The following is a 27,665-nucleotide window of genomic DNA, read 5'->3' on the forward strand; positions in this document are numbered from 1 at the left end:
TTCTGATGAATAATTGTTTGATTTTATACGTTAGAATGTAATTGGAATTTTATGAGTCATGCTAATTAATATTCTTGAATAGAACTTTCAAGTCAACAACTGTATTAAATATTTTAAAGGTGAAGTCTATTAATAATGTATTTATTCATACTTTTATAATATAAATTTTATTTTATTTTATTTTTTGAATTTTATATAAATCAAAATTAATTTTTACTTTAAAAAATTAATTTCTGTTTTTAATTACAAACTTGATATACTTTTTCAATATATTAATAACATGTAAATTATAAAAGGAATTTTAGAGATTTATTTCTACTTTAAAAAATGTAACTCCTCTCATCCTTGTACAATTGTATAAAGTTTAAGAAATATGCAAATTTTAATTAATTATAATTAATTTTACCTTCTTTTTCTATCTGATCTGAGGAAACAATTAATTGATTTACCAAAAGATTAATTGCTTTAATTATTGATTTAATTAAACAACTTTATAAACTTGTTATAACTTTTAATAGTTTTAAATTATATAAGACTAAAAACAAGTTTAGGAATGTTTAAACTTTTATTTCATTAATATGTATTTCATTGTAATCTTTTATGGGATTGAAAGTTTAATAACTTTAAAATTCTATACTGGCTCAAAATCAGTTAAGCACTGTAAAGACTTGTAAGAATAAGCAGAAATTATTTATATATATATATAGTAAATTTAAAGAAAAATATAAAATTATATGCTTAAAATATCGAATAATAATTTATTTTATTGACTATTTAAGGTATAATTTAAGCAAAATATTTATAATTATAGGTTATAAGGAAGAAGGATGAATTTAAAACTAATTTCCTTTGTTATATTAAAAATGTTAATAGCTGAAGCTTTATTCTAAACTTTACTATTTTTATTAAGAATTTTCTTCAGAAGATTTTGAGAAAATAATAATATTTAAAAAAATAGATAAATTAAATTATACCTTGTGAGTATGTCAAAGCCAGAGATAACTTTTTCCAAGAGTCTGTAGCTTTGGAATATTATTGCACCTGATCTGTGTGTTGCATATGTCAGAATAATCTCCATTAATTCTAATGTACTTTTTGTAAAAATAATATAAAATCGAAATTTTTATATTAAATGAAAACAGAAAATTTTAAAAATAATTATTAGAATTTTTAATGAATTTCGCCTATGACTTTTAATATTCATGATACAGTACTTATTTTCGCATAAATAGGTCAATTTAGTTTATAGTCAGGCACTAACAGGTGCGAATGTTGCAGAAAATATTTCAAAAAAGTGGAAAAAACTGTTTTTCTCCTTGCTAAGTATATTATTTATAATCAGTCAACCCGTTGACGTACTCGACAATTATCTTAGCGCTTTTAACTATGAAAGCGCGATTAGAGATAGTGTAAATTTTGTAATTTCCATTGATGCCAACGTGACAACTCTTTGTTACGGGGTCGAATTTTCACTTTTGTTCACTCTGACACCTGGTTGACGTTATGCGTCGTCATAAATAACCGGGTCGTGTGTGGAAATTGGCTATTTGTGCCAGTGGAAAACAGGAATTTCCTGGTTTTTACTTCTTTGCGGATAGATATCCGTTGGTGATAACTCATCCAAAAAATTACAAAAAAATTGACATTTATACCGGCCATATTTGTGGCTCACACGACCTCGGGCTATACAGGATGTACGCTTTACTGAATTTTTTCTATTGATGAATGAAAATAAACTTTTAATGACAGCTTCTAAGATCGTATATTACTCGAAAGCAGTCAACGGACGACATAATGATGTAATATTTTTAAAAATTAGTTGTTTACTTTTCACTTTATAGCGCCATCTTTTGATAAAACAAGAAAGTAAATTCTCAATTTTTTCCTCTTATATTAATGTTTAATTATTTTAAATATTTAACTTATTCTGTCTCTAATAAAAACAAATTATAAGAATATTTTAATTTTATTTTTCAGATATTTTATTTAAAGTAATAAGAATGTTTATTATACCGCCATCTGTCGCTGTGAAGGTGAACTTTTCCAGTTTTCTCATTAATCGCTAAAAAAGAAACTATACAAATAAAATAAAAGATGCCAACTCTACACCCAAAAATGCCTGAAGTGCCAATTTTACACCGTGCCTTAGTAGCTGCCAGAGAAGGGGACTTACAGGGATTGCAGCTACTTAAAAAAAATCAAGATTTATCTTCGTCGATACACGACGAATTTGGTGCCACTTGTGTACATTATGCAGCCAGAGGCGGGAACGTTAAAGTATTAGATTATTTAATAAACTCTTGTGGGATGAAAGCCACATCTAGGTCCTACGTGGGTGCCACACCTGCCCACGATGCAGCGGCTATGGGTAAAATGTCCGCGTTGTTGTGGTTATTAAAGCACACGGACTGTACACTATGGGACAGAGATAAGGACGGCGCCACAGTTCTACATGTTGCTGCCAGGTAACTTTCAAACCATATATTTTCGAATTTAGTTTAGTTTTTCTTGTTATTAATAGATGGCGCTGAGTGTTTATAGCGACATCTATCATCTACATGGCGCTAGAAACATGTAGCGCCATCTATATTGGCTAATGTATGTACAAAATGTCTATTCGAGGGATTTTTCTACTTGTTGCTAAAATCAAAATAAATTAATTATTATTTTTATCTATTTAAAAGTATTTATAAAAAATTTTTTAAATTTTTTTAATGTCTCTTGCCTTTCAAATGTGATTTTGATTTAGATAAGTTAGTAATGTTGTGTAATAATATAATAATGTAAATATTATTTTAAGTTTATAAATCACATTGTCATGCTTTGTTATAGTGAATTAAAATGATGTAATTTGCGTGATTGAATCACAAATTATTCAATTTAGTATCACGAAATGTAAAAATCGAATTCCGGCTTTCGATATCCGCTATTGTAAAACTCATTACAATTACATCGTTAAACATTATTCAAATTACTGTGTACAGAGGAAGGTTAAATAAGAATATTCTCTGTTTGATCAGTGTATTATTGGACAAATTACAGAAATTTGGTTCGATTGTTCAGTATTTTCTTTAGAGAACAAAATGATGATCCATCATTTTATACTGATTTTTATGTAGAGTTAATAGGTGAAGTTAAATTAATAAAATGTTTTGTAATTTATATAATATAATAAATGTCCTAATCCATCTTTATTAGGATAATAAAGTAGAAATTCCAATCTTTATAACAGTTATTCAAATAACAATTTAATAATTGTTTCGTCAAAAGTGAAATTTTGCAGAGAGGTTTGTGTATTAGGGATTGACGCTATTAAAGTTTGGTGGTTAAAGGTTGAGGGGAGATAGAGGGGGGTCGTGTGTCTTCAGTAGGGTCGGACTTAATGACATTTTTACTCATTATTAGCATTTACAATTTTTTATAAAACCCATCCCTACCCTCAAAATTAAGATTTTTGTCATTTTATAATAGTAAAAAATATTAAAAATTTTTAAAATAAAATCTGATAACAGATGGCGCCACCAAAATTTTAAATGTTGCCGAGAAAGTTAAGCAGTTCACTGGTTTATTTTCGGAACTGTTTAATGGCTCCATTTTTCGAAAGTTTCGAACTTTAGAACAATAGTGATAATGTTTCCAATACAAATTATTGCTTCAGATTTAAATTTTGAAATATTTTTTAAAAATAACTAATTAAATAGACGTAAATTTGAGATTCCCGAATTAAACTTGTAACAAGTATTTTAAGTCAATGCATTACATGAAAGTATTTTTTTTTTTTTTTTTTTGCTTTAATATATGCTTATTTTATTATTTATTTATAAATAAATAAAGGTTTATGATTTTAGGAAGAGTTTTAGTTCAGTTAATTTTTTTACATGAAACAGGGTCAGGAAATCCTTTAGGGGAGGAGAGACATTGATAAGATTCCTTTTCCACTCTTACTTTCCTTAAAGGATTTCTCTGGTGCTATAATTTTATTTAGTGGCTCGTCTAGGGTATAATACTTTTCTGATCCAGAGAAATTTATCCCTGCCAACCCTTTAGCAGAGCTGTCGAAAGATTGTCTGAAGCCCGGGGTAGAGCGGTTCCTTTTGCTATTATTCTTTTTTCTTTTGAACAAATGAAATGCACTGAATGAATGCACTTTCTTCATTAATAAAAAGCAGTTTAAAGATTTTTTGTTAGTAAAAATAACATTAATTCATAGGAATAGGAACTAATAAATGCTGTTAAATTTTCTCCAGTTCCTCCCTCATCAAGGCCGTGCTCTTTAGTTAGTTCTGTTCCTATTCAACTTGAACGGTATTTTTTATTTCCCTACTTATTTCCTAATAAGTTGGGGAAATAAATAAATAAACATTTAAAAGTTTTTTAAATATAAATTTACTCGGTAATTCTCACTGTCAACAAAATTTTTATAACACAAGTCTTCATACCTTATAAATTTTGTTTTTACAATCTTTTTTTTCTGTAATTTACTTTAATTTTTAATTATTTCATTTACTTAAATATTTTTTAATGTTAAATTCAAATTTGTATATTATATTTTTTTTAAAATTATCACGTCAGTTAATATCGATGTAGTTTTGATTATGAATTCCAGATGGCCAATAGTGATGAATTGCAATTTTTGAAAGGGTTTTTTCTTTCTTTTTTAAACTTATAAATTATAAGTGTTTATCCACACTTTCAAACGAATTTAAAAAAAAAATTTATTTGCATTTTAAAAATGTTTAAATTATTATTAAAAGAAGAGAGATTCTATGGTGTATATTAAATATTAATTGAAATATATTGAATAAAAACAATAATTCAAATATAATAACTGTTAATTTACCAACACTTATAGAAAGATTCAAATTTGAAGATGTATAATCATTTATATATCTGCATTTATTAAATTAATAACTTAGATAAATATTAGCAGTATCAATAATACCATTAAAATAATTAAATTCTTTTCTAATTATTTAAATCACTTTAAAAAATTTTTTATTATTATTATTTTTTAACCAAATTTAAATAGTGGCATTAGTAAATATAACCACAAATAAAATAAAATTTTGTTATAATTTTTATACAGATTTATGAATTAAATTTATAAAAGTAATTAATTTTGAATTTTAAACTCAAAATCGATATGCTTTTGGAAAGTTTCCTATTTCTTTAACGTAGAAAATTTTCATTAAATATCAGTTAAAATAATCGATTTATTCAAATTTAATCAATTATTTTAATGAGATTTTATCAGATGTAACATATTTAAATTCCTGAGAAAAATCGGTCGAGTATTAAACTCAATAAACGGAATCATATAGGTTAATTTTATTTATCTTGCTCGTTATGCTTTAGTATTTTATGACAAACAATAAATGGAATTTTAACTCTGGCAATATTTAGTTATTTATTTAGACAAGTACATACAAATGAATTTTTCAAGACAGTGTTTCTCCCTGGCATTATGTCGAAGTACAAATGCCTTATTGACTCGAGGCAATCTTCTTGCTGTATCACGATCTGTCAAAATCTCTATTATACGTATGACAAGTGTTTTAAAAAGCGTATTTTTAACTCTTCAAGCTATCGGATTAAGTGCTTGTTCACACCTGATTTTTGACAATTTTAGCTTCAACTATTATTCTTGTTTAATTTTTTTCTCTCCCGCTTCTCTTAAACGCGAAGAGCTGCAACATTTATAAATGATGATATCAAAAGTCATTTATAATTAAAATTTCAGATAATTTTTAGCTGTATTATTGATAAAATTTTCAGTATTATTAGTTTTTATTTTTTTAATGCATATTACTTATCATCATTCTGATTAATCAATCATAATCAAGTCAGTTTTAATTGTAATGCGTGTGATTAATTTGAGACTAAATATACAGGGTGATCCTAAAATCTGTTAACCGTGTTTTGCATGTTGCTGGTAGAGTTGTGAATCGTAAGCAAAGTTTAAAGCGTGTTTTCATGGAAACATTAAAAAAAACATGGTTAAATTTCTGTATTATTCGAATGGCTAGTCTTTACAATGATTGATGGTTTGTTGGCTGTATACCATATACTGTACCTTTTTATCCATATCCTTAATTGTTAATGATTACTTATTTAACTGTAATTTTTCTGATTTAATACTAGGTTCTATAATTTATATTCTCGAATTTTATATGGTGAAAATATTCGAGACTCCGATTATTTTTAGTCCATAACTCAATTAGGTGCGACGAACGTTCTTAAGCTAATATTTATGAATAAATTACACAAATAAAAGCATATATTTTTATAGATAAACATCTGAAGAAATTATTTATGCAAACGAATAATTAGTTTGACACTTGTAAATTCGAGTGCAATGCGCTAAATTTACTATTGTAATTTATGAAAAATCGACGATATCGAAGGGTGTTGAAGGAAGTGAAAACGAATTAAAAAACCAGTAAAAGGTATATTAATTTTCCTGAATGACTTCTCAACGGGAAAATAACATTTCTAATTAGCATGAGAATATTATTTTTAAAAATAGTACAGGGAAAAAATGCCTTTTTTTTCTTAAACCTGTAATGCATATTTTTCCACTTGGTATAATTAATTAATCGATCTCGATCTTAATTAACGGGGCTGCTACTTTATTCTTCTTTTTTCCCCCTTTTCAGTTAATCAACCCAGTGAAAATTATTCGATAGCATTTTTCTTCCTATAATTTTATATGATTTTAGAGGGAAATTTGAAAGGTTAACAATGCTCGAAGGGTGGTTGGGTAACTAGGTTGACATCATCGGACTGAAACTTAAATTGAGGATGTTGCTGAAGCAGCGATGGAATTTTAAACATTGTAAGATAACTAACTATATATTTTGTTTTGATTTCTAGAGAGGTTACCCCTAATCTACAGGTGAATTAACTATCGAGTGAATTTTAAAGTATTTGTAAGCGTGTCCTTATCTTAAACTCGCTTATTAATGCTATAATGCATGAGATTACTACCTCATAAAACAATTAACATGCCCTGTAGAGGTATATATGTATCTTATATTACAAAATTTATTCATCTTTCAAACATCGAATAATTAAGTCTCAAATTTTTACTCTAAAATGAAGCTTAATTCCTATATTAAGTTTATATTCACTCTTATTCACATTACACTTCCTTAATTTGATGCTGATGAGTACCATTATATTTGAATTCTTTGCCTAAATTTCTGAAGAAGGAACATGTAAAATGCATTTTTTTTTCAATTTGTACACAAAATAAACTAATGAAAATGTCAGATATATGGAAATAGTCTCGCCTTGACACGATTTTTGTGGTTAAGGTTGCTTCTTCAATAATTTTACGGAGAGCAGTTAAAGAGGTCAGGCAAATAAGTAACATTTTGCGCCGAAATTTTATTGGTAGTAGAGCAACAAATCTATAAACCATCTTCATCTTCTAACAGACAAAACAACAGAAAAGATATCTTCCTTATTACGCTATGTTTAATCTATGATTGACAGTTCATCGATTAGAATTTAGGATAAATCTGTTTAGTTATTTCATTCACGATGCTCCTTTAAGGAAAATTAAAACTAAATTGTGCATTTTGTGAAACGTTTATTTCAAAAATTTGTTCAAACGTTTGCAATTTAAAAAAAAAATTTCCCTTATCCCATTAGTTCAATACTCTGTTTTGGAATTCTAGTTATAGGATACGAAGTTTGTTCTTTATTAAGATTGTTCCTCTCTTCTGAAACACCTTGGCACAGTTATAAAAACCAATTTTATCGTTAATTTCTATAGTAAATAGGTCTCCTCAAACAATGTAAAAGTCCGAATTCTACGCTATTCTGAACATTAATTATCTGTTTAATCTTCTATTTGTAGTTTCTCTTACTTCAGATATGTGTAGAAATATCATTAAATGCTCATGATTTAGATCTGAAATCTTTCAAGAGCCTTACAAGTATCGAATTCTTTAATAATTACAGTAAAACCTGTCCAAAATGGAACCTGAACAAGACGGAAACCTGCCTAAACGGAAAAATTCTTCTGGACGTAGCGATTTTCAATGTTTACCTGCCGAACCCGAAAAAAATATTCGATACCGTGCGATTCCGCCTTACACAGGTTTTACTGTATAAATATTTACAATGATAAAATCTTCTACTTTACTATTTTAGGCTCCTATTTAAAGTTTTATTTTAAAAAAATCATAATTATAATTTATAAAATTTTATAGAAAAGTAGATAAAGTTTGCCCTTCTTTTCATTTGCGAAGGGAAGACCTTCAACCTTGATGATGCTTAGAATATATACAAAAATCTAAAAATAAATAACCTCTAAAAATCTCCCTTTTTAATAAATCTGTGTTCATATTTAGAATTTTAAAAGATTGAAAAAAAAAGAAAAAACTTTCCTGTTCCATATATCCTTACCTGTTTGGATAAGACGAAGTGACCGAAGTTTAATACTCCATTATTTATATAAATAGACCAAAACAAACCTCAAATACCGATTGCATAGAAGAATTTTAAAGAATTGGAGTAGATAAAATAACCAGGTTCTTGTTAGAGAAACCTACTTATGAGAAAAGCAAAGTTTTCTTTCTTTTCTTTAAAATAACGGTATATATATTTAGAAATTACATCAATATCTGAGTGTAAAATAGTCTAAACACTGTAAATAAACCGTTTCTTTCTTTTATTTTACACAGACTTAATAGCGCAATGTAAATTGTATTTTATCGCAAAACAAATTTACTCATAAATGACGTCACCGATACTTTTAAAGCACATAAAAGTCAGAAACGTGTTTTATTGCAACTTTTTAAAACTTCCGAAATAAAAAAATATTTGAAGATTTCCTGTTGAAAACTGGAGGAAAAAGTGGAAATTGAATTCTTTAATTTATAATTTTGGCATAATTAAACGAAATAAAATTTTTCCCCTATTCGAATTACGTCAAAGTAATAACTAAACGAGGAAGGGATTAGTCAGCATTGCTGTCTGAAAAAAACGAGGGAAGATAAAAAAAAGATGTTCGACTGTTGCCACCGATCGACGCTAGGGGGAGAGAAATGATACCTATGAGATGACGTTAGAAGTTCATCAGTGGAGCGCGACAGTTACGTCAGTTGCAAACACCACACAGCGGACGATTTAATAATTACAGCACCATTTGACTTTTTTAAATCAGAGTTTGTCCATACTCACTGGTGTTTAAATCGCATTTTCTTTCTACCTGACACGCGCTTCGAACATAGAAATGTTTATCTAAAAATTACGTAAGAATTTTTAAAAATTTACACAAGATTTTTATATAAGAATTAGTAAGTATCTACTCATTTTTTATTCTCATTTAAATTAAATTAATGATAAAATAATTTAAAAATTTAATTAGATTTTATTAGTTTTTTTCCCCCTTAAAAAATTTATTTTTTGTGTTGAATTTATATATATAATGTGTGTGTGTGTGTATAAATTTTGCTTTAACATCTACAATGTCTCCTATTAGGATAATGAGATGATATTCTGTATTATAAACATAAAGTTTTCTTATTTATATCATGGTCGATCCTTCAGTAACATCTTCCTTCTCTTGTACAGTACTTTTATTAAAAAGAAACTTAAGTACTGAAAGGATATTTGCTGAATTTTTATAAATTTACCGCATTTAATGAATTATTGACTCGTAAAATGGCTTTAAAACTGTACTTAAACCTTATAAAAACACCAATTTCCTTAGTTTACCAGTTTAATTAAATTGAAGGAAATCGTATAAAATTTTTGTTTTGGTTTTTCTTATTGGTTTTTTTAAGAGTTTTGAGACTTATAGTTTTTCTAACTAAAATAATTATTTTGAAGTTCTATTTAAAATAATAACTGCTATTTAGTAGTTATTTTAAAAGAAACGCTTAAAAATATTTTAAAAATTACTATTGAAAATTGATATTTATTTCACTTCTATAATTATAATATATTCTATAAGTATTCTAATATCAATTTCATATATTAAAATATATGAAATTGATATAAGAATGTTCTAGAATAACGCATGAAATCGACACTTCTATAAAATTCTAGAGAACTTATTGAAATCCATTATAAAATTTTTGAATTTCTGAAATTGATTATATAAAATTCTATAAAAATGTCCTTTTCAAGCATCTGATTAAGATTTTTAAATAAATTTTAAAAATAATTAAAAAATATTTTTATAAAGAAGCCAGAAGTTTATAATTAAATCTAATTAAATAATGCTTTAAAACATCTTTAAATATAATCCTACGCTTAAATATTGATTTTTAAATCTAGATTTTCAGTTTTTTAAGATATTAAATCGTAAAGATTTAATTAATACGTATTATTTTATGTGTATATGTATATATTATTTTATACTGATATATATTATATCTTTGTATAGTAATTAGTGAATGCATCTTATATAAAGTATTTAAATGGCCACTTAATTATTCATAATCGTAAAATAAGCTTCTGAGAAAGGGCACCCAACTACATTTCGACATTAAAAACCAGTCTTTTACAGAATCCAATCAAAATATATTAAATATCATTAATCAGTACGACGACTCTTTTTATAGAGCCTTCACCAAACTCAGCTGGTTCCTTGTTATCCGTTTTTTCTTTCTCGTGTTTGCTTATGATTGACAGCAGTATTCCTCTTTCGTGACCTAAGCGTGACTTTGCGTGACAGGCTAACTAAGTGGTCTCGTGTAACTGGACAACCTGGAGTCATTTTCAGTCAGACGAACACTGACGTGAGTAATATAAAGACCTTTGAACCTGTTGGGTGTTCTTAAACCCGAATATTTTTGTCGTTTTTTTTTTCTGTGGAAACTGTTGACTAATTAATATGGAATAATTACGCCAGGGCTCAATCTGTTTAGTTTTTTGACAGAATTAGAACGTCTGGAGGGATAGTTCCGGCCTCGATCGTAGTCAGTTTATGCATGATCGAGACCCTGACCTATCTCTGGCGTTAGTCGGTCAGATGAGCGACTAAAGTACAGTTTGTAAGTAGTTTTTGTTTTAGATTTTTACCCAGATATGGATTACTTAATGAAAATTAAGCCGTAAACGGAATTTATTAAACAGGACTGTTGGCTTATCTTAACGTTCCAATACGTGTTTGGCATGTATAGGAACATGTATAGTCTACTGAATATGTACTGTATACTAATCTGAGTCATTATTTAACTGTATTCATCAACAAATTAAAATTATCTCGAATGATACGCTTACAATGTATCGCATTTGAATAGTGTAAACATTTCTAACCTTTAAAGATAATTCGCGGTAATTTTTGCTTACTCTTTAAATAATTTTTTAAATATTCATACAAAAATAGCTATATCCTTCCGTAAACTTGTGTTTATATAGCGGTTATAGATAGAAAATGAATGGTTTTTTTATTCTGTCTTATACGCTTCAGGTGTGCAAGTTTAACTTTAAAAAAATTAGTGATGCAACAATCATTTTTGATTCAAAAATAACTAATCGTTGGGGTGAATATAAATATAAAGTTTTTTTTGCATCAACCGGTGTGTTGAATAAGAAATATAGTTTAAAAATTGATTTTATATCTTTTGCTTAATTCCTATGAAAATTTTAGGTTTTCTACCGAAGATTTATTTTTCTGTCATTTTTCTTAAACAAGATGGAGTTTGGTTAACAGAAATAAAGATGTTTTTAGGCTGTAAGATGCCAATTAAGACATTTTGAAAGATATACGAGAAAAGTCTCTTATCTTTCTCGCGTAAGGCAATTATTCTAAGTTTCTTCAGGGTTTTTTCATTAACCTGTCCCTTTGACTCTCTGATTGGTCTTCAGTTTTTACTTTATAAACTGAAAACTGCTCAGGGAGATTTATAAGACAGTTTTAAAAGGGATTTTAACCTCGATTTACCAATTATTTCGACTTCATCTGTTCCTTTTCTTTTATTCTTCAATTCACTGCTTCTTAGGCATTTCCTCAATTCCCTCTCTTCTACTACGAAAGTTGATTCAACTAATTGCTCGTAAACGAATTATATGAAATATTGACGTCTAACTTTGTTAAGAATTTCCCCTTGGATGAACTTTAACATTTTCAACTGCTTGAAACAAGCAGATTACTCAGCAGGTTACCATGGAGAGCATTAGACTGAAAACATCCGCACCGGATATAGAAAATTTGGACTTTCAAGGTGTCAAAATGAAGAATAATCGCCCGAAAGTAAATTTTACCATAAACTATCCTATCAGTTGCAAACGTCGTTTCAATTTTCTTCCAAACTTGTTTATACGCGAGATGATATAACGAGTGACAAAATGAACCATTCTTTAAAATGCCCATACTTATTATGCAGCCAGAGTATGGAAAAATTCAAGTTTTGTAAATAATATTCTAGTAGGAGGCGATAAATTGAGTAAAATTAATCCTTTTCTTGTTCCCTAATTGACTTTGGCTGCGTAAATCCATCAGTTGTTCTATTTTTATTAATAGTTCTATAATCGCATAGTGAAATGGGCGTCTACGCTTATTCCGAGAGTAATATCAAATGTTGAAATATGATCTATTCTATGCCATGAATTATTAAAAAGCCTTTCAAACAACTCTTCCTGTACACACAAATCCAAGATGGCCTCTTAATTGGTACTTATTAGTGTCGATTCCCCACCAAGAACCCACAAAAAACAGAGTTGAAGCCTTATTTAATTTGCTACATGAACTCTTTACTTTAAATCTTTGTTGACATGAATCTGTGTTATTTTTTTATTGTTGTTGACAAGTTAGAATTGTTTTTTTTTCTGAGTTGCAACATTATAGGTCCTGTTTACTTTATAATACTAGATTCAACTACAGTTATGCGCTAGTTACTCCGGTGGCGATTGCGACTGAACACTTTTATTCTTTACCGCCTCGTCTGGTATAGAAATTTTTCTGTTAAAACTTTTAAATTCTAAAACCGTGCGAAGTTTATGACCCGGTTAAAGGAAAAGTAAAAATAACTCCGAAAGTTCTGTAAAGTTAGGAAAATAAAACAACGTCCTGGATAGCCCTGGTGTAAATAGGACACGAAAAAGTAGAATAAAGGCTATTGAAGCCTCTCACTCGATATATATTGATGACTTCACGTCCGTGAAGGATCATATTTATCTCATAAATAGGTTATAGTTCATCTTTATTTTATGCACGATATCACAAACAATAGTAGAGATTCTTTTTCAATAGGAAACAATTAGTAGATGTCACCGAATGATTTCATCTATTTTAAGACTGGAAACTCCTCGTAAATTGAGTTTTTTTGTGTACATTTTGAATGAAATTGTAAAATTCTGATTATGAATGAACTATTTAAAGTACTTTCAATGATTTTAATCACATTCTAGGCCCCTACAAACTTCACAATCTCTACACTACAGCAATTAATAAGCACGATGTAGATGCACAACTGACAAAAAACCTCCCAACTCATCCGCTTAACCAACAACTTTTTTTTTGACAGTTTTTCGGCACAGGTTGTAGAGGGTCAGATTGGGTTACCTTACGCCAACCTAGTCATAGACCAAAGGCGTTAACGATAACACTGTTTATTAACATATCGACTTATTGCTGATACGATCTTCCATGTATAAAAATTGGGCTAATTTGTTTGATATTATTCTGAGCATGGGGCGGGTGAATATTCTGAATTCTTCTACACAAACTCATACCAAAAAAAAATGTATTTTATTCTCATTACGGAAGATGATTTACGATATCGTTAGGTAGGATAGCATTAAGAAGCCAAGCAAATTCGTCAAGTAGCTGTATCAAGAAACAAAATTCTTATCTTCTATCGTTGGGCTAACTGGTTATAATGTTATTTTTTACATTAAGTGTGTGTGTGTGTGTGTGTATGTATATATATATATATACATATACATTAAAGCTGGTTATAGTATTTTCTGATTTTTATTCATAAAAAATTTAATTTGCGAGTTTATTATCCACTTCCTAATTTAATATGTTAATTGTTTCAAAAACTAAAATGTTATACTAGTTTAAACACGATTAACCGATTATATTAATTATTTTTTAATTGAAACTTCCTTTACCAGGCCTTAAGAACAGCATTTTTGATACAGGCCCAATCGCTTGTAGGTTACTGATTTTATTATACAACGATTAATTGATCAAACGATTCAAAATTGATCGATCAAACGTCAACTCTAACGAGTGTTCATTAATTCTTGCATCATATAATGAATTTTTTTTTAGCCGGTATCCACAGGCATTAACCTTTAATTGTTGTAAAATTCACTTCATAAATGAAACGGTCTCTAATACTGTAAAATTATGTAATTACACATCGTTTGACTTTGTTTATTCCAAATGCGAAAGCTTATCTTGAAAATGTAGAGGTGAGTGACTGACTCCATCTCTGAGAGGGTTGATAGTAGGCATGGCCTAATCAATGGTTGAAATGACAACTAGAATAACCTAATGGTTTGGTAATTGTAGATGATTGCAGTCGTATGATGAATATGCAATTTTTTCGCCATTATTTTTTCTGACTTTATGTTAAAATCCTCTTTGTTCGCTGCTTGCGGTGTTTGAGCCTACTTATGCAGCGAATTTTTAACTCTAAAGAAAAGGAAATGGATCACTACCATTGTTAATGTATTCGCTATTGTGTTTTTATAATAATTTGGTGTACAAATTTCTCATAAAAGCAGAAATATTCGGTTTTTTCACGGCAATTTTAACCACGCTTTTCAAGCTTCTTCAGAGTTTTGTCTGCATTTAAGTGACTTCACAGTGGTGCGTTGTCCTATGGCAAAAAAGGGAAATTGCTTGGGGCCCCACTAGTAGGGGGCCTCAAAAACCCTTTTTATAAGAAAATATTTCCCCCAATGAGACTGTAGAAAAATGTCTACAGTCAAAACTGTACATGGCCCTCCTAATTCAAATTTGCCTGGGCGCCCATGAATCTATAACGCTCAACTGTGACTCCAAACTTAACCAAAATTTTAAAAATTTATACTTTTATATATTTTTTTTAAGTTTTAAACTCGACGATTTAAAAATCGCGCACGAAAAAATTTAAAATATAATTTTTAAAAATAACTATTGCAAATTTTAGAACGTGTTTATGCGTGAAAATAACTGTCTGTATACAGGCTAAACCTTCCTGGATAGCTGTAAAATTTATTAATAGAAAATAGAATTATTGAAGTTAAGGGAGTCTTTGTCACGTTGCACAGAGAGATACAGATTTATATATATTTTTTAAGAAAATAAATTTGTTAAAGAATCATATAATGACTCTTCCTGCAAGCATGAGCAGTTACATATAAAGGGCGCCTTTCTAACTGAAGATGAGCTCTGTTTTAATATAAAAAAACTATGTAGTTTTTTAAAATACGTTAACTTTACTGTTAACGACAGACAGTCTTTCATCTATTAATTAGTTTCCTCAAAATATAAATTAGAAAAAAGATTATAAAACAGAAAAAGTTTGTTTCTTTAATAGCATATTTTAATAAAAAATAAATAAATAAAAATATAAAAATGTTTTCCTATTTTTCGGATTTGTGAACATGACTCGAATGAGTTGCGCTTTTACAAAGTAGTTTCTTCATCCGTATCTTAAACTTAACCGTTTTTAAGCATGGCCAACAGCAGATTAAAATAGAGTTATATATTTCGGAAGGATCCGGAGATGATTTTTTATATCGTTTAATCTTTAAAAAATGATTTATGAAGTTTGAGTTCATCCGGTTGGTTTACCAAAGACGGAAGATGCAAGGGACGTCGGAAAAATTCGCTTAAGTTCAGAGATTTTTAGTTAAATTTCTGTTAAATTGCTTAAATAAATTTATCCTGTGGGCAAAAAATGAAATTGCCTGGGGCCCTCATCAGTAGAGGGGAGTCCAAACCAATCTTTTTATAAGAAAATATTTCCCCCCACGAAGTAAAATGTCTGAAGTCAACACTGTATATGGGGGCTCCTAATTCAAATTTGCCTTGCCCACGAAGCTATAACACGCTACCGACAAGTATTTTAAAAGTTAAAATTAATCTTGTTTCGTCTTTGGCTGCTTCAAATCATACCAGTTGAAGCGAATGCCATTGCTGCTTCTGGTATCATGCAGTTGAACCCGAACGTTCTTTCACCAAGTTATGCCTCAATAAATTCGAAACTACAAACTATAATTAAAAAAATTACTTTTCCTAAGTAAAATATGTAGTAAATTATACAAACTGACTCTACAAAAAAAAAAAATGAAAATTACAGAAATAAATTTGTTAAAAATTTTATTTTTACACTTGATTGGCTCTCGAAATAATCTAGTCATTTCATAATAGTAGATTAAATGTAGCAGAAAACAAGTCTTTCAACATTTGTGGTCATTGGAGAGTAAAAGAAAATAATTTTTTTATTCTCTGCCCCCCTCCTGATCGCGTGTCTGGTTTTATTCTCGAAGAGATTTTCTACGAAAACTGCGAAAAATTATCGAACATTTCAACGCTTCGGCGATTTAAAATGATTTTTGCCAATCGTATTTTTGTAATTTTGTTAAGAGTTGACCTACATAAATTAATTTGTTGTTTTTTAAAATTATTTTCGTAGGTACGGACGACGCCATGTTCTTAAATGGTTATTGAGAGAAGCCAAGATGCCAGCTTTGGAAAAAACAGCAACTGGTGCTTTGGCATTGCATTATGCCGCTGCCAAAGGATGCCTCGATTGTGTTAAACTACTAGCCGAATCATGCCCCGAATTAAGGTAAGTACACTTTTTTAACACGACTAAGTTCAAGTAACTCTAGAATTTATCCAGTGGCGCGCTATCCTAAAAGGGCAATTGCCCGGGGCCCTCCAAAAACAGGGATCTCAAACCAATCTTTTATAAGATGAAGTTGGCATTGTAATTGGGGCCGCCTGATTCAAATTCGCCTATAACGCGCCACTGACTTTATCTTTTAAGAACGATCACTTATCAGTTCTGGATAAGCTTAATTTCTTAAATATCGATAAATTTAATTTGTTCGGGTATAAAAATACCTCTTATACTTCAAAGTATGTCTTTGAACGTAGAGCACATACAATATGACTTATCCTAACTATTCCAATATTTCTTATTTTGATTAATCCTCATACCGAAATATAACAGAGAGGGCAACTCATGCATAAAAATTATGAAGTGCCTTCATAAAATAGTACATATCAATCAAAAGAAGGATTACACAGTATTACAGTGATGAAGATTTGCATAACGTATCTAGAAAACTAAACGTGAATAAAATAATCTTTCATCTATTAATATGGATGCATTCGTCCTTGTAGATTAATCTTTAATATGCAATATAAATATTTAATATCATAGAAACTAATTTTTAATTCCTTAAGAAATGTCCTGTTCAAGTTGGGATTTTTCTTAAGAAAATATATTCTAGAATCTAAAGCTGTATATCAAAAGGTAGGATTTTGGAAACTAGAAATTTATTTTTTGTTTATTAAAATCTCTTAAAATATTTAATTAAAATGAGATATACAGATTAATTTTTTAGTATAAGGACCAAGAATCTTCCTCAATATCATCAAGTGTCAACTTGATGATATTGAGGAAGATTCTTGGTTCTTATATTGAAAAGTTAATCTGTGTATCTCGTTTTAATTAAATATTATAAAGAATTTCTCTAATTTTAAGAGATTTTAATAAGCAAATTTCAATAAAATCGCTGCAAGCTGTAAAAAAATATGGAAATCTGTAATTAATTAATATTATACACTTAAATTACTAGCCGAATCATGCCTTGGACTGAGGTAAGTTTATCTTTATATAATTATATTATTGTAATAGTCCTTATATTCCTCTACAGACGTTTACTTAAGCGAATTATAAGTGTGATAACCCTACATGCCTATATAATAATAATAATTTAGCTCTTAAAATCTAAAGCAGAGCGTCCTACAAATGTCAAAATGTTGAGTTTTGAAATTTGAATAATAAATCAGTAGAGATTTTTATTATTTATATGAGCATTTTATTACTGATTACATCAACTTCTGTATGAGAGAATATATAACTAAATCTTCATCTATATTAAATGCAATTTTAAGCAACACACTCAATAAATATATATAAAAGTGTATCATCGAAGGTTTTGATTTTTATCAGCAACACACGAAGTTTGATAGATATAATATGATTAATTATCATGGGGAAAAAACCTTGGTTAATTAAAATTCGCTCACGTTGTTATGCAAATCATAGAAAACTATTGATGGTTCGAGAAGAGTTTTTCATTTATTTTTACGTAAAAGGCTGTCATTGGACGAATCGATCGAAATCAATCGATTGGCATCTTACTTTGCATCATTAATCATTGCCATCGACTCTAATTACTTTCTATGTAATTCTATTCTAAAGCCGTCTTTGCTTCAGGCTCTACTCCTTTAAATTCTGTAAACATCTTTGTTATATCGACATCTAAAGTTAGAAATCAGTTTTGGAGATTCGATCGTAGTCCATAGTTTAAGTTACGAGAATCCACTGAAGAAAACTGAAGCTTCTGAAGGCCTTCAGAAGACATTTCTGTATCGGTTTACAAAATGAAATTAAATGTCTTTAAATTTATTATTTACATATAATTTCCTTTCTTAGAAATTCTAAGATGCATTAATTAAACGAATGAGCGCTGGCTTAATAAGTAAAGTTTAACACCAATAATTACATTAGCATAATGTTTATAAATAGAATGTCATCGCGTAATTAATGATTACTTCAACAAAAAATGGAAGAAAAAACAATTAATTATTGTTGATTATTGTTGCGTGTTCCTAGCTTCGTCATTGTTATTTTTGCCTACTTGTACATAGTATTTTTTTTAATATTTTTTTTCCCCTTCTATTTTAACTCATGTTTTAGGTAATTTATGCCCGTAAAGTATGTCGAAAAGTAGTAGCATTATTACAACTTGATTCGTCGTGTGCTATTAATTAAAAGTATTGTTTGAAAGCTCTATTGTCTTTTTTTTTTGGTAGGAGCTTGCTTAAGAATTTTTAAACTCTTTCCTCTTCTGCAATTGTTTATTGTAATAAACAAAGAAGAGTTAGGAAAGTAGAAAAAATTAATATTGAACTTGTAAAAAAAAAAATAAGTAGCTTCAGATACGAATATCTAAGGTGAAGAAACAGTGTTGAGATTTTAATACCAATGTGTATATTTACTAATGATATTATATTGTTATTTTCCTTTGTTTTATGGGCATCCGCCCATAAAACAAAGGAAAGCAGGGTGCGCATAATACATTCTAACTTATTAAATTTTAAAAATATGAACACATTTATTAAAACTTCTGTATATTTATACTATAGAATATTCAATTACAATGTAATTTACACGTAAAAATTCTATAGAAATCAAATCAAAAATGCGTGTAAAAACACTAAAGTCTAGTGAAATTTTAATTAAATTAAGAGATGACCTCTCGGTTGTATTTCAAATTATTAAATAGATAATTAAGATTTAAATTAATTAAAACGATCTGTAAACAAAGTGTTTAAGAATGTTGATTCGTTATTTTAATCAAGTATTGGATTAAAGTTTCCTATTTTACGAGCTTGAACTCCGGTTTAAAAGTATCAAAGCAGCTTTAGGTAACATTTATAACTAAATAAATTGAGATATCCGTAAACTGTATTATAAATTTAATTAAGTGATTAAATTCGTGTTTCTCTTCTAATAAATTTTAAAAAAGTTTTAATAAAAAACTCTTGAAATCCAATAAACACGCAACTTTCAATACAGACAAAAACTACTTTTGATTTATAGCTTTGCAACACGTAAAATGTAACAATTTTTTCCCCCCTTCAAGTTGCAGAATTTAATTTATAAAAAAGAATTTCTTCCCAGTCGTTAAGAAGAGTAACTATTACATTAATTACTCATTATTGGGCGATTGAAGAGTACATTAAACAGTTACCACGCCTCATCAATAAACGCCCAGAAATCTATTAAGTGCTAAAGCAGTGTCTGTCGACTTCAGAAAAACTATCTTATTTATCATTTCTAAAGCAGAGGAGCTGTTTTGTTAACGGATATTATTAATCTTTTAAATTGAAACTACTCCAAAGCACGGGGTTAAAGGGGAAGATAATTCATCCAACCTTTTATCAAAAGGTAAAACGAGTAGGAATGCATTGGGAACGATAGAGAAATCAATAAAAATTGTTGTCCGTATGCTGTATCATTTATCCTCCTGACAGTGTCGAGTGTCCTCTTTAGACAAGTTTCCGGGATTTTTGTTAACGTCAATAGGGAAAAATATCTTCTGCAATATCGATTTTTTTACTACTCGAGGGAATTTTTAAGCAGTCAACAGTTCTGTATCTTATTCTATAATATAAATGGAGGAAATGGACGTGTGTTTAATTCTAAATTTGATATAATATAGTTAGGGTGAATAAAGAATGTATTTCGAGGCCTCTAGCGCTACGTGACTTCTTATTTTTGATAACGAGCAAGATTTGGGCTTTGGTATTCTCATAAACTACATATGTGACTATGAGTTTAAGGTGTGACCAGAATCTCTCTCTTATTTTCCCACAAGCTACACTTGTATCTGTACTTAAATAATAATTATACAATCCTGAATACATTCCCTCATTTTTCTTACGTAAAATTTAATCTACGAAGCACCTATTTTTGAATTTTAAAAATTTAATAAAAGTCAAATTGATACTTTGACTGTAACGCTATACGGTTGTTTATTTATAGCCGTATTTTTCTAAATTGCTTTATTGTTCTGGAAAGGAAAACTTTCCGAGTAAAATTTTAAAATTGATATTTAATGACTTCGTCCTTGAGTTAAAAAAGGGAGAAACTGTCGACGTTTTATTGAAAACTTTCATTCTTCTCTGTTTATCAGTTTTACAAGAATTTTAACCTTCCGTTAGGATTTTTATTACTAGATTTTCGCTTTAGCGTAATTGTTAAAATAGTGGAAACAAAACGAAATTTGTTGCGCCACACCTGTCCTGTGCAGTTTGTGTTCATCCATGCGGCTTTATTTAGTAGAGAAACACCCATTTTTCTACTCGTTTCCCTCGACGATATAATACCGATTCGATGATATCATTGCAGTGTTTACTAATGCGTTCAGGATATCGTTTAGTGAGATGTGACATCGCTCGAATGCGTCTGGTTCACGTCCGTTCGAATTTCTCTACATAATTCTACCCCCCTATTGGGTCAAATTTCTATAAAACCCGCATATAACGCGAGTAATTTTGTCGTGCTTTCACTCAATTCACTTTTGTTCGCATTCCTCGGCGTGGTTTTCTGCACTAGAATGTGACTGAATAGTTGTAATTTAAGAAATGAAACTGCATTTTTAAGAGAAAATAAATACTTTTTCTGTTAGATTAAAATAATTAGCAGTAATATTTTTATTTATTTATTTATTTATAATTACAGTATGAATTGTCTGTGACAATCTCCTCCTCCACATTAACAATAAAACAATAAAAACCCCGAACAAATAGACAAAATACAGAAGAATTACAAGATTTCAATTTTTAATAATTAAATTTTATAAGAGAAATAAAAAGTTTGAAATCCTAATTTTGTTCCTATTCTGTATTTTTATCTTAAGTGACAAATTACATATCATGAAAGAACTTTGTAATATTAGGACACGTTGGTTCGTTGCTTTTCCTTTTATCCTCTTAACATAAATATGCAAAATTGAAATGATAACCTCATATCAGATAAGTGAAAAAAATCAGGATAATAACAGCCTTAATAGGTTGTTATTCTAATTTTCATTACTTAAATCTAATTCTAAACAAGAAAAAGTTTCTAGAACATAAGAAACTTTTGATATTAAAGAGAGAAATGGGAATGAAACCGTTCACTAGTAAGCCACTATATTTAAAGAATGTAATGGCACAGAACTTAAAATTACCCTAAATAATATGCAGATTAGGGATTTTACCCTTACGACTTCATTTTGCTCGCAGCTTTTCTTTCACTTCCGCTTGACAACTCAATAAAAAGGCGACTTAACAGCAAAATGAGTTATCAGAAAATCTAAATGGCATAGTGTACGTGTAGAGAAATTTAAAGAATATTTAAGAATTGAGTTTGACAGTCTTCACTCTTCCTTAAACATGTTTTGTGCTATTTTTTTTAGAACTTCCGAAGAGTTGATGTTTTTAAAAGCATGTTAAGTAGATAATTTTAGTTCAAATTTTTAGTAAAAGGTAAATTTTGGTCAATTATTCCGCCTCATAAATTTCTCGATAATTTTAATACACGTCATTTTCCTCCTTGAAATTACCATAAATTATTTAAAGTAGCTAAATTAGCCCGTGTAATTTAAATGTTTGTAAATCTTTCCCTTTCAAGATGAGTTGGTCTAGTAATATATAATTCCAACCCTTCACAGGTGATACATGTTGTATATATACGAAATTTTGGCAAGTACAGTAACAGGTGGCAACTTTTAATGTACAGTACTTTGCTATGCCGCTAATGATAAAAATGCGTTTGCAACGCGTGAAGGACTTCAGAGCACTTTTACGTAAGAGGATTCTGAATAAAGTAATAAGGGGCATTACACCTATTACAAAACTAGTATGATAATAGTATCTATGCGCAGTCACACTTTGCGCCACGCGTCGTCAAAAAAAGAGATGATTGATGCAAAGATTGCCAGATGTCCTCTGAGGATAATAAGTAGCCCTCAGGTTCTTAAGGAGAAGGGTTGTCGTGATCGGACTGCAGATAGTTATTGTACCCGTTGGCAGTTTGTCTCTAGCCAGATTCTAAAGTGCTTTTATAGCAATGATTTTTTATTTTTCGGCTTGTCAAATTTGCAAGTAACTTCCCGAATTCCTTGTCTCCTTTTGCTTCTCCTCTGTCATTGATTGATGTCGAGTGCCTTCGAACAATATTTTACACTATTTTGCACAGTGGAAAAAATTCGGCGCTCTATTGTTTAATAGCGGGCCTCGAACTTTCTAGTGTTACGTCACGTTTCTGTTATGAAATGTTTCCTTTCGCTTGAAATATTGCATGCGATATAAAGGACTTAAATTAGAAACCGAGTTTAAAAAGTATATTGTTTACGCTATTTTATTACTTCAAAAATAATTGTTCTCTATTCATTATATTTTAGACATTCTGAAGAAACGTGTTGACAGTTTAACAATTAAATTGCTCTTCCTTTAACACACCAGCCAACACTTCCAAAATTGCACTGCTTTATTAAATTATGTTGATTAATTCATTAATCAACATAATTTTGATGGCTCGTATCTTATAAGAGAAGTATAATTTAAAATTCTATGAAACTGTATTTGAAGGTTCGGAATGTTTTAAGCTGTTTTAGAAACTGCAGCGTTCGGTTCAACAGTGTTTTTATAACAAAAAATAAAGAAAAAATGTTTATTAAAAGTGAGATCTGAGTGGGAGTGACTTCCTTTCTAAACAATAAGTAACAAAGGGCCGTAACTTCCTCTCTATGCATGGCTTTTTTTAGCATGAGCAGTATCTATACAAATAATAGGATATCCGTTGCAGGAAGCATCTTTGCATGGATGGTTTCACTACTAGCATCCCTCATCGACCTTGACTTCCCTTTTCATATTGTTTTAGAGAATTGTTTTGCTCTATTACCCTATATTTTTCTACGACTCTTATGCAAGAGCGCGCATTTCTGTTCACCGTTATGAAGTTTTTCTTGTAACGTTCAATAAATAAATAGGCTATTTATCGAACTTCATAGCAAAATTCATAACGGTTTAGACTAGTTACACGAGACTACTAATCGTTTTAACAAAACAAAATTTATGGATTACAAGTTTAAAATTCTCTAAGCAATCTACTTCCAAAGTTTTATGACTAGTTATAAAATATTAACGATTTTATTCTTTCTTGAGGCATTTTTTTAAACCAACTAAACTGTAGTTTAGGACTCAAAAGAGATGGAGAGATAAAGCTATCAACTGCTTCGACAATATCGCACGCAATTTTTATAGAAGTAAACGATAAAATCTCATTTTTCCTTCAATCTTTGAAAGCACAGCTCTACATTTAAAAAAATCTGTGCTATTTTCGTACGTGTTAAGATTAAATTTGACAAATTATGTGCGATGTTGCACGCATTCGATTATCATTCGAGCTTGCGTGACTCTGTTCAATCACACGTACGGCATTATTAGTTCTGCTTGAACATTCGGATCAAACAATTCATCGTAATTATACCCTACTTATCAGGATTTTTCTGCAGATGCGAATTCTTCGATTCTCGAATCTTTGTGCATCTGTACTATTGGTTTTTCTTAATCGTGTTTATCTTGTTATAAAGGGTGTATCCCCTCCTTAAGGTCCTTTTGGGTGGGGACTTTTCTGTGTAATGTTGTTTATTATAGGTCGAAACTACATTTCTGTTTATCCCCCAAGGTAAATGCATTGAATCTTGGAGGTTATTTCGAATATTAGAGATTGATGAGGGCTTTTAAATGTTTTACTTCAGGCACGATTCATCACATCCTTTAAGAATTAATATGCGTGAAAATTTTTATGTCGGAAGGCTTAATAGAAATCTTTAAAAACACTTCAAAAGAAAGTGGGCGAATTAATTTTCATTTCAGAAAAATTAGCATTAATTTCGAAATCAGAGTGAGAAAAAATGACATAAAAAAGCAGAGACACTGACCTAAGGCTACACTTTCTTCTCTGTTTGGACCTTTGTTTCTGTTGTTGAGTGCATGTTGAGTTTATACTTTAGAATCTACATTGTACTGTGGGAGTTATTTATTATGATAATAAATTTTTTTGGGCCATTAATTATGACATTAAACTTATCGTCTAAGAGATTCATTCAACAGATGCTAAGAGCTTTGTTCACTCAAATAATGGCCGAGAACTTTGTTGTTACAAAGCTTTACACTGCCAGATTGATAGATTTAGTTGCATTTTAAACTTTCACGTGAGTGGGATTTTAAAAAATTATGCTTTTTGAAATCGTTCCTCAGCACATCAATGCTTCTGATGAAGCTCCTTGCAATGAGAAAATTCAAGCGAGGAATAATGTTTCTTCATTCTTATGCATAACTAAAACTAATTTGCATTATTTCGATTTAAAATCATAAATAAATACATGAAAAAATAGATTTTTATGACAATCAGCTTAAAATCATCACATTTTGAGTTCAGAGATGCCAAAGAGGATAATACGTAATCGGGTCATCAGCTGCCAACTGTGACTCAAACTCTTATCAGATTTTATCGATTCTAGTTTTTAAAAAAACATCCTATCAAACAGCACTTAATATTTACATATCCGTTTTCTTAACTTACTTGGTTTTAATAAAATCTGATAAACTCACTCATCTACAAGTAAAGACTACGATCCTTGGGCATAAATTTAGGATGCTGAAATTAATGGTTAATTAATAAATGGCAAGAGTGAATTTTGTGTTGAAAATAGATAAATGCCCACATTATTTACAGTATTGAATTAAGAAATTCAAGGAAAAAAATTCGAGAAATGGAAATGAAAACGTTACCGTTCAGCACCACCAGATGGAGCAATGTAATTATGGGACAAAAATGTACAATTGTCCAGTGAGAATTTAATTTTCAGAATTTATTTATTAACATAATTTTAATGCATGATTTATTAAAGATTAATTAAGTTTTGAATTGTTGAGAATGCCAATTACCTTTACCCTGTTCAAGTTACTTCAATTTATTTAGGTTTTTAATGGTTAAATTTTACTATATTTTATTTAAGTGAGAATTTTTTTAAATTGTGAATTAATAAAGATTAATTTAAATTATACAGCTTACATAATAACTACAGAAATGATTATAGCATTTTCTATGCTTTTTCTGTTTAAATTATACAGCTATTTTCCCACGAATACAGCTGTAGAGCGCTACAGCTGTATTCGTGGGAAAATAGTTTTAACCAGTGGCGCGTTAGTTTCATGGGCACCCAGGAAAATTTGAATTAGGGCCCCCATGTACACTGTTGGCTTCATATATTTTTCTTCGGGGTAATTATTTTGGGGAAATATTCTGTTATGAAAGATTGGCTTAGGGCCACCTCTTGCTGGGGTCCTAGGCAATTTCCCTTTTTGCCCACAGGATAACGCGCCACTGAGTGCTACAGTATAGTATTTTTTTCCATAAATGGCAATCACAATGTTCAAAATTCATTTAATTTCATAGTTTTTTCATTTTATTCTTAATTTCAGTTATATACAACAGTTTTGTAATGCAAGGGTTAATTACTAAATACAAGTATACAAGTAAAGTAATCCAAGTAAAGTTCATCCATTTTATGGATGGCTTAAATAAAAATATAATTTATTGCGTAAACAAATGAGATAAAGGCTCACCTGTTCGGGTTAAAATAGCCATTAAACAAAATTAAAAAAAAACTCCAGCAAAAACTAAAATCCTGTTTGATTAAAGCTAATCCTGAACGGAATTATTAAACAGAAATTAGGTAAAGTGGGAAGATTTTTCTTACTTTATTATTATTATTGTATGATTTTTTATTCTGTATTAATTATCTCATTTAATTATCTTATAAGATAAGGAGATATATGCGATTATACATTGAAAATTCCGTAAAAAATAGTGTTTCATCCGTCTGATTTGTTAATTAGCTCGAGGGTAGTTAAATCTTTAATTTAGTTTGTCGCACGTTGTAACTTTATTATTTTTTTTTAATATTTAGTTTGTTGACCTTAAATTTATTAGAGACAAATCGAGGTTATGGTCAAGTATTTTTTTCCTGAGTTTTTTTTAAATAAACAAAATGGATTCTTTAATTTTACAAGACAAAAGGTTAATGTATAAGAAACGTGATTCAGTAATAACTTCAAGTCGATCATAATCTGCTTTTTCAATAAGAAAAATGCTCATGACAAGTTTATTTAAGAGTTTCGTGATGCTTACTTTCGAATTTCTTAATAAAGATTTCTTCAGAATACGCTTATATTGGAATTTTCGTAATGGCAACATCTAATGATGGCCATGTTCGTTCGAGCGGAATGTGAAATCTTTTCTATAAATTAACGAGCATTTCAAAATGTTCTGTACCAATTTTCATAAGAGAAAAACGGTTAAACGAAATTTTGAACCGAGTTCAATAATTTAAAAATGAGATGCCTACTTTTGGGAATAAAATTTTATGAAATGATAAACTTTTAAACTCTGTACCGGAGAAACGACAATTTAAATGTTAAGATACATATCATAGAGGGATAAGGTCATAAATTTTCTAATTGGCATGAATTTCATTATTCATTTGAAAACTTAATTTATTATTTTAAGCTAAAACAAAATAATTTCTTTAATATAGTATATGATTTTAATCTCTACATGCAGTTTTTCATATACATATAATTTTATTCTGATTAAAACTATAAATAAAAAGTTACCCCGTTTTTTTGTTCTTGTATCAAAGGGATAGATGATTTATTTCTTGTCAAATATTTATCTACAGTTTAGGTCGACAAGACTTGTTAAACGATACTTAAATACTCGGATTTAGTATTCTGAAGAGAGATCCATTGTAAGGATTTAAGTTTTAAAGACTTTCGTGATGAGAATAAGATTGTAGAGATGGGCGAAACCATTTTCTGGAAATCTCAGATTCCTATTTTCATT

At 29.3% G+C, this 27,665-nt stretch overlaps 1 protein-coding gene across 6 annotated transcripts in view; it reads left to right on the top strand.

The window, feature by feature from the left end:
* The window catches only part of LOC136986365 (espin-like), a 74,068-nt gene that overhangs the window by 18,869 nt on the left and 27,534 nt on the right, over nucleotides 1–27,665 (top strand). For 3 of the 6 annotated variants that reach the window (XM_067283886.1, XM_067283885.1, XM_067283887.1), the window contains exons 2-3: nucleotides 1,978–2,465; nucleotides 16,599–16,754. In XM_067283886.1, coding sequence (XP_067139987.1) covers nucleotides 2,095–2,465; nucleotides 16,599–16,754 — 527 coding nt within the window. In that variant the 5' untranslated portion in view covers nucleotides 1,978–2,094. Of the gene's footprint in view, nucleotides 1–1,977; nucleotides 2,466–9,106; nucleotides 9,309–10,736; nucleotides 10,758–16,598; nucleotides 16,755–27,665 lie in introns of those variants that run through there. The other 3 variants (XM_067283889.1, XM_067283890.1, XM_067283888.1) reach the window with 3 other exon arrangements.

Source organism: Centruroides vittatus, unplaced genomic scaffold (genome assembly GCF_030686945.1).
Source record: "Centruroides vittatus isolate TY-2023 unplaced genomic scaffold, ASM3068694v2 scaffold_1015, whole genome shotgun sequence".
In the NCBI taxonomy this organism is placed as follows: Eukaryota; Metazoa; Arthropoda; class Arachnida; order Scorpiones; family Buthidae; genus Centruroides; species Centruroides vittatus.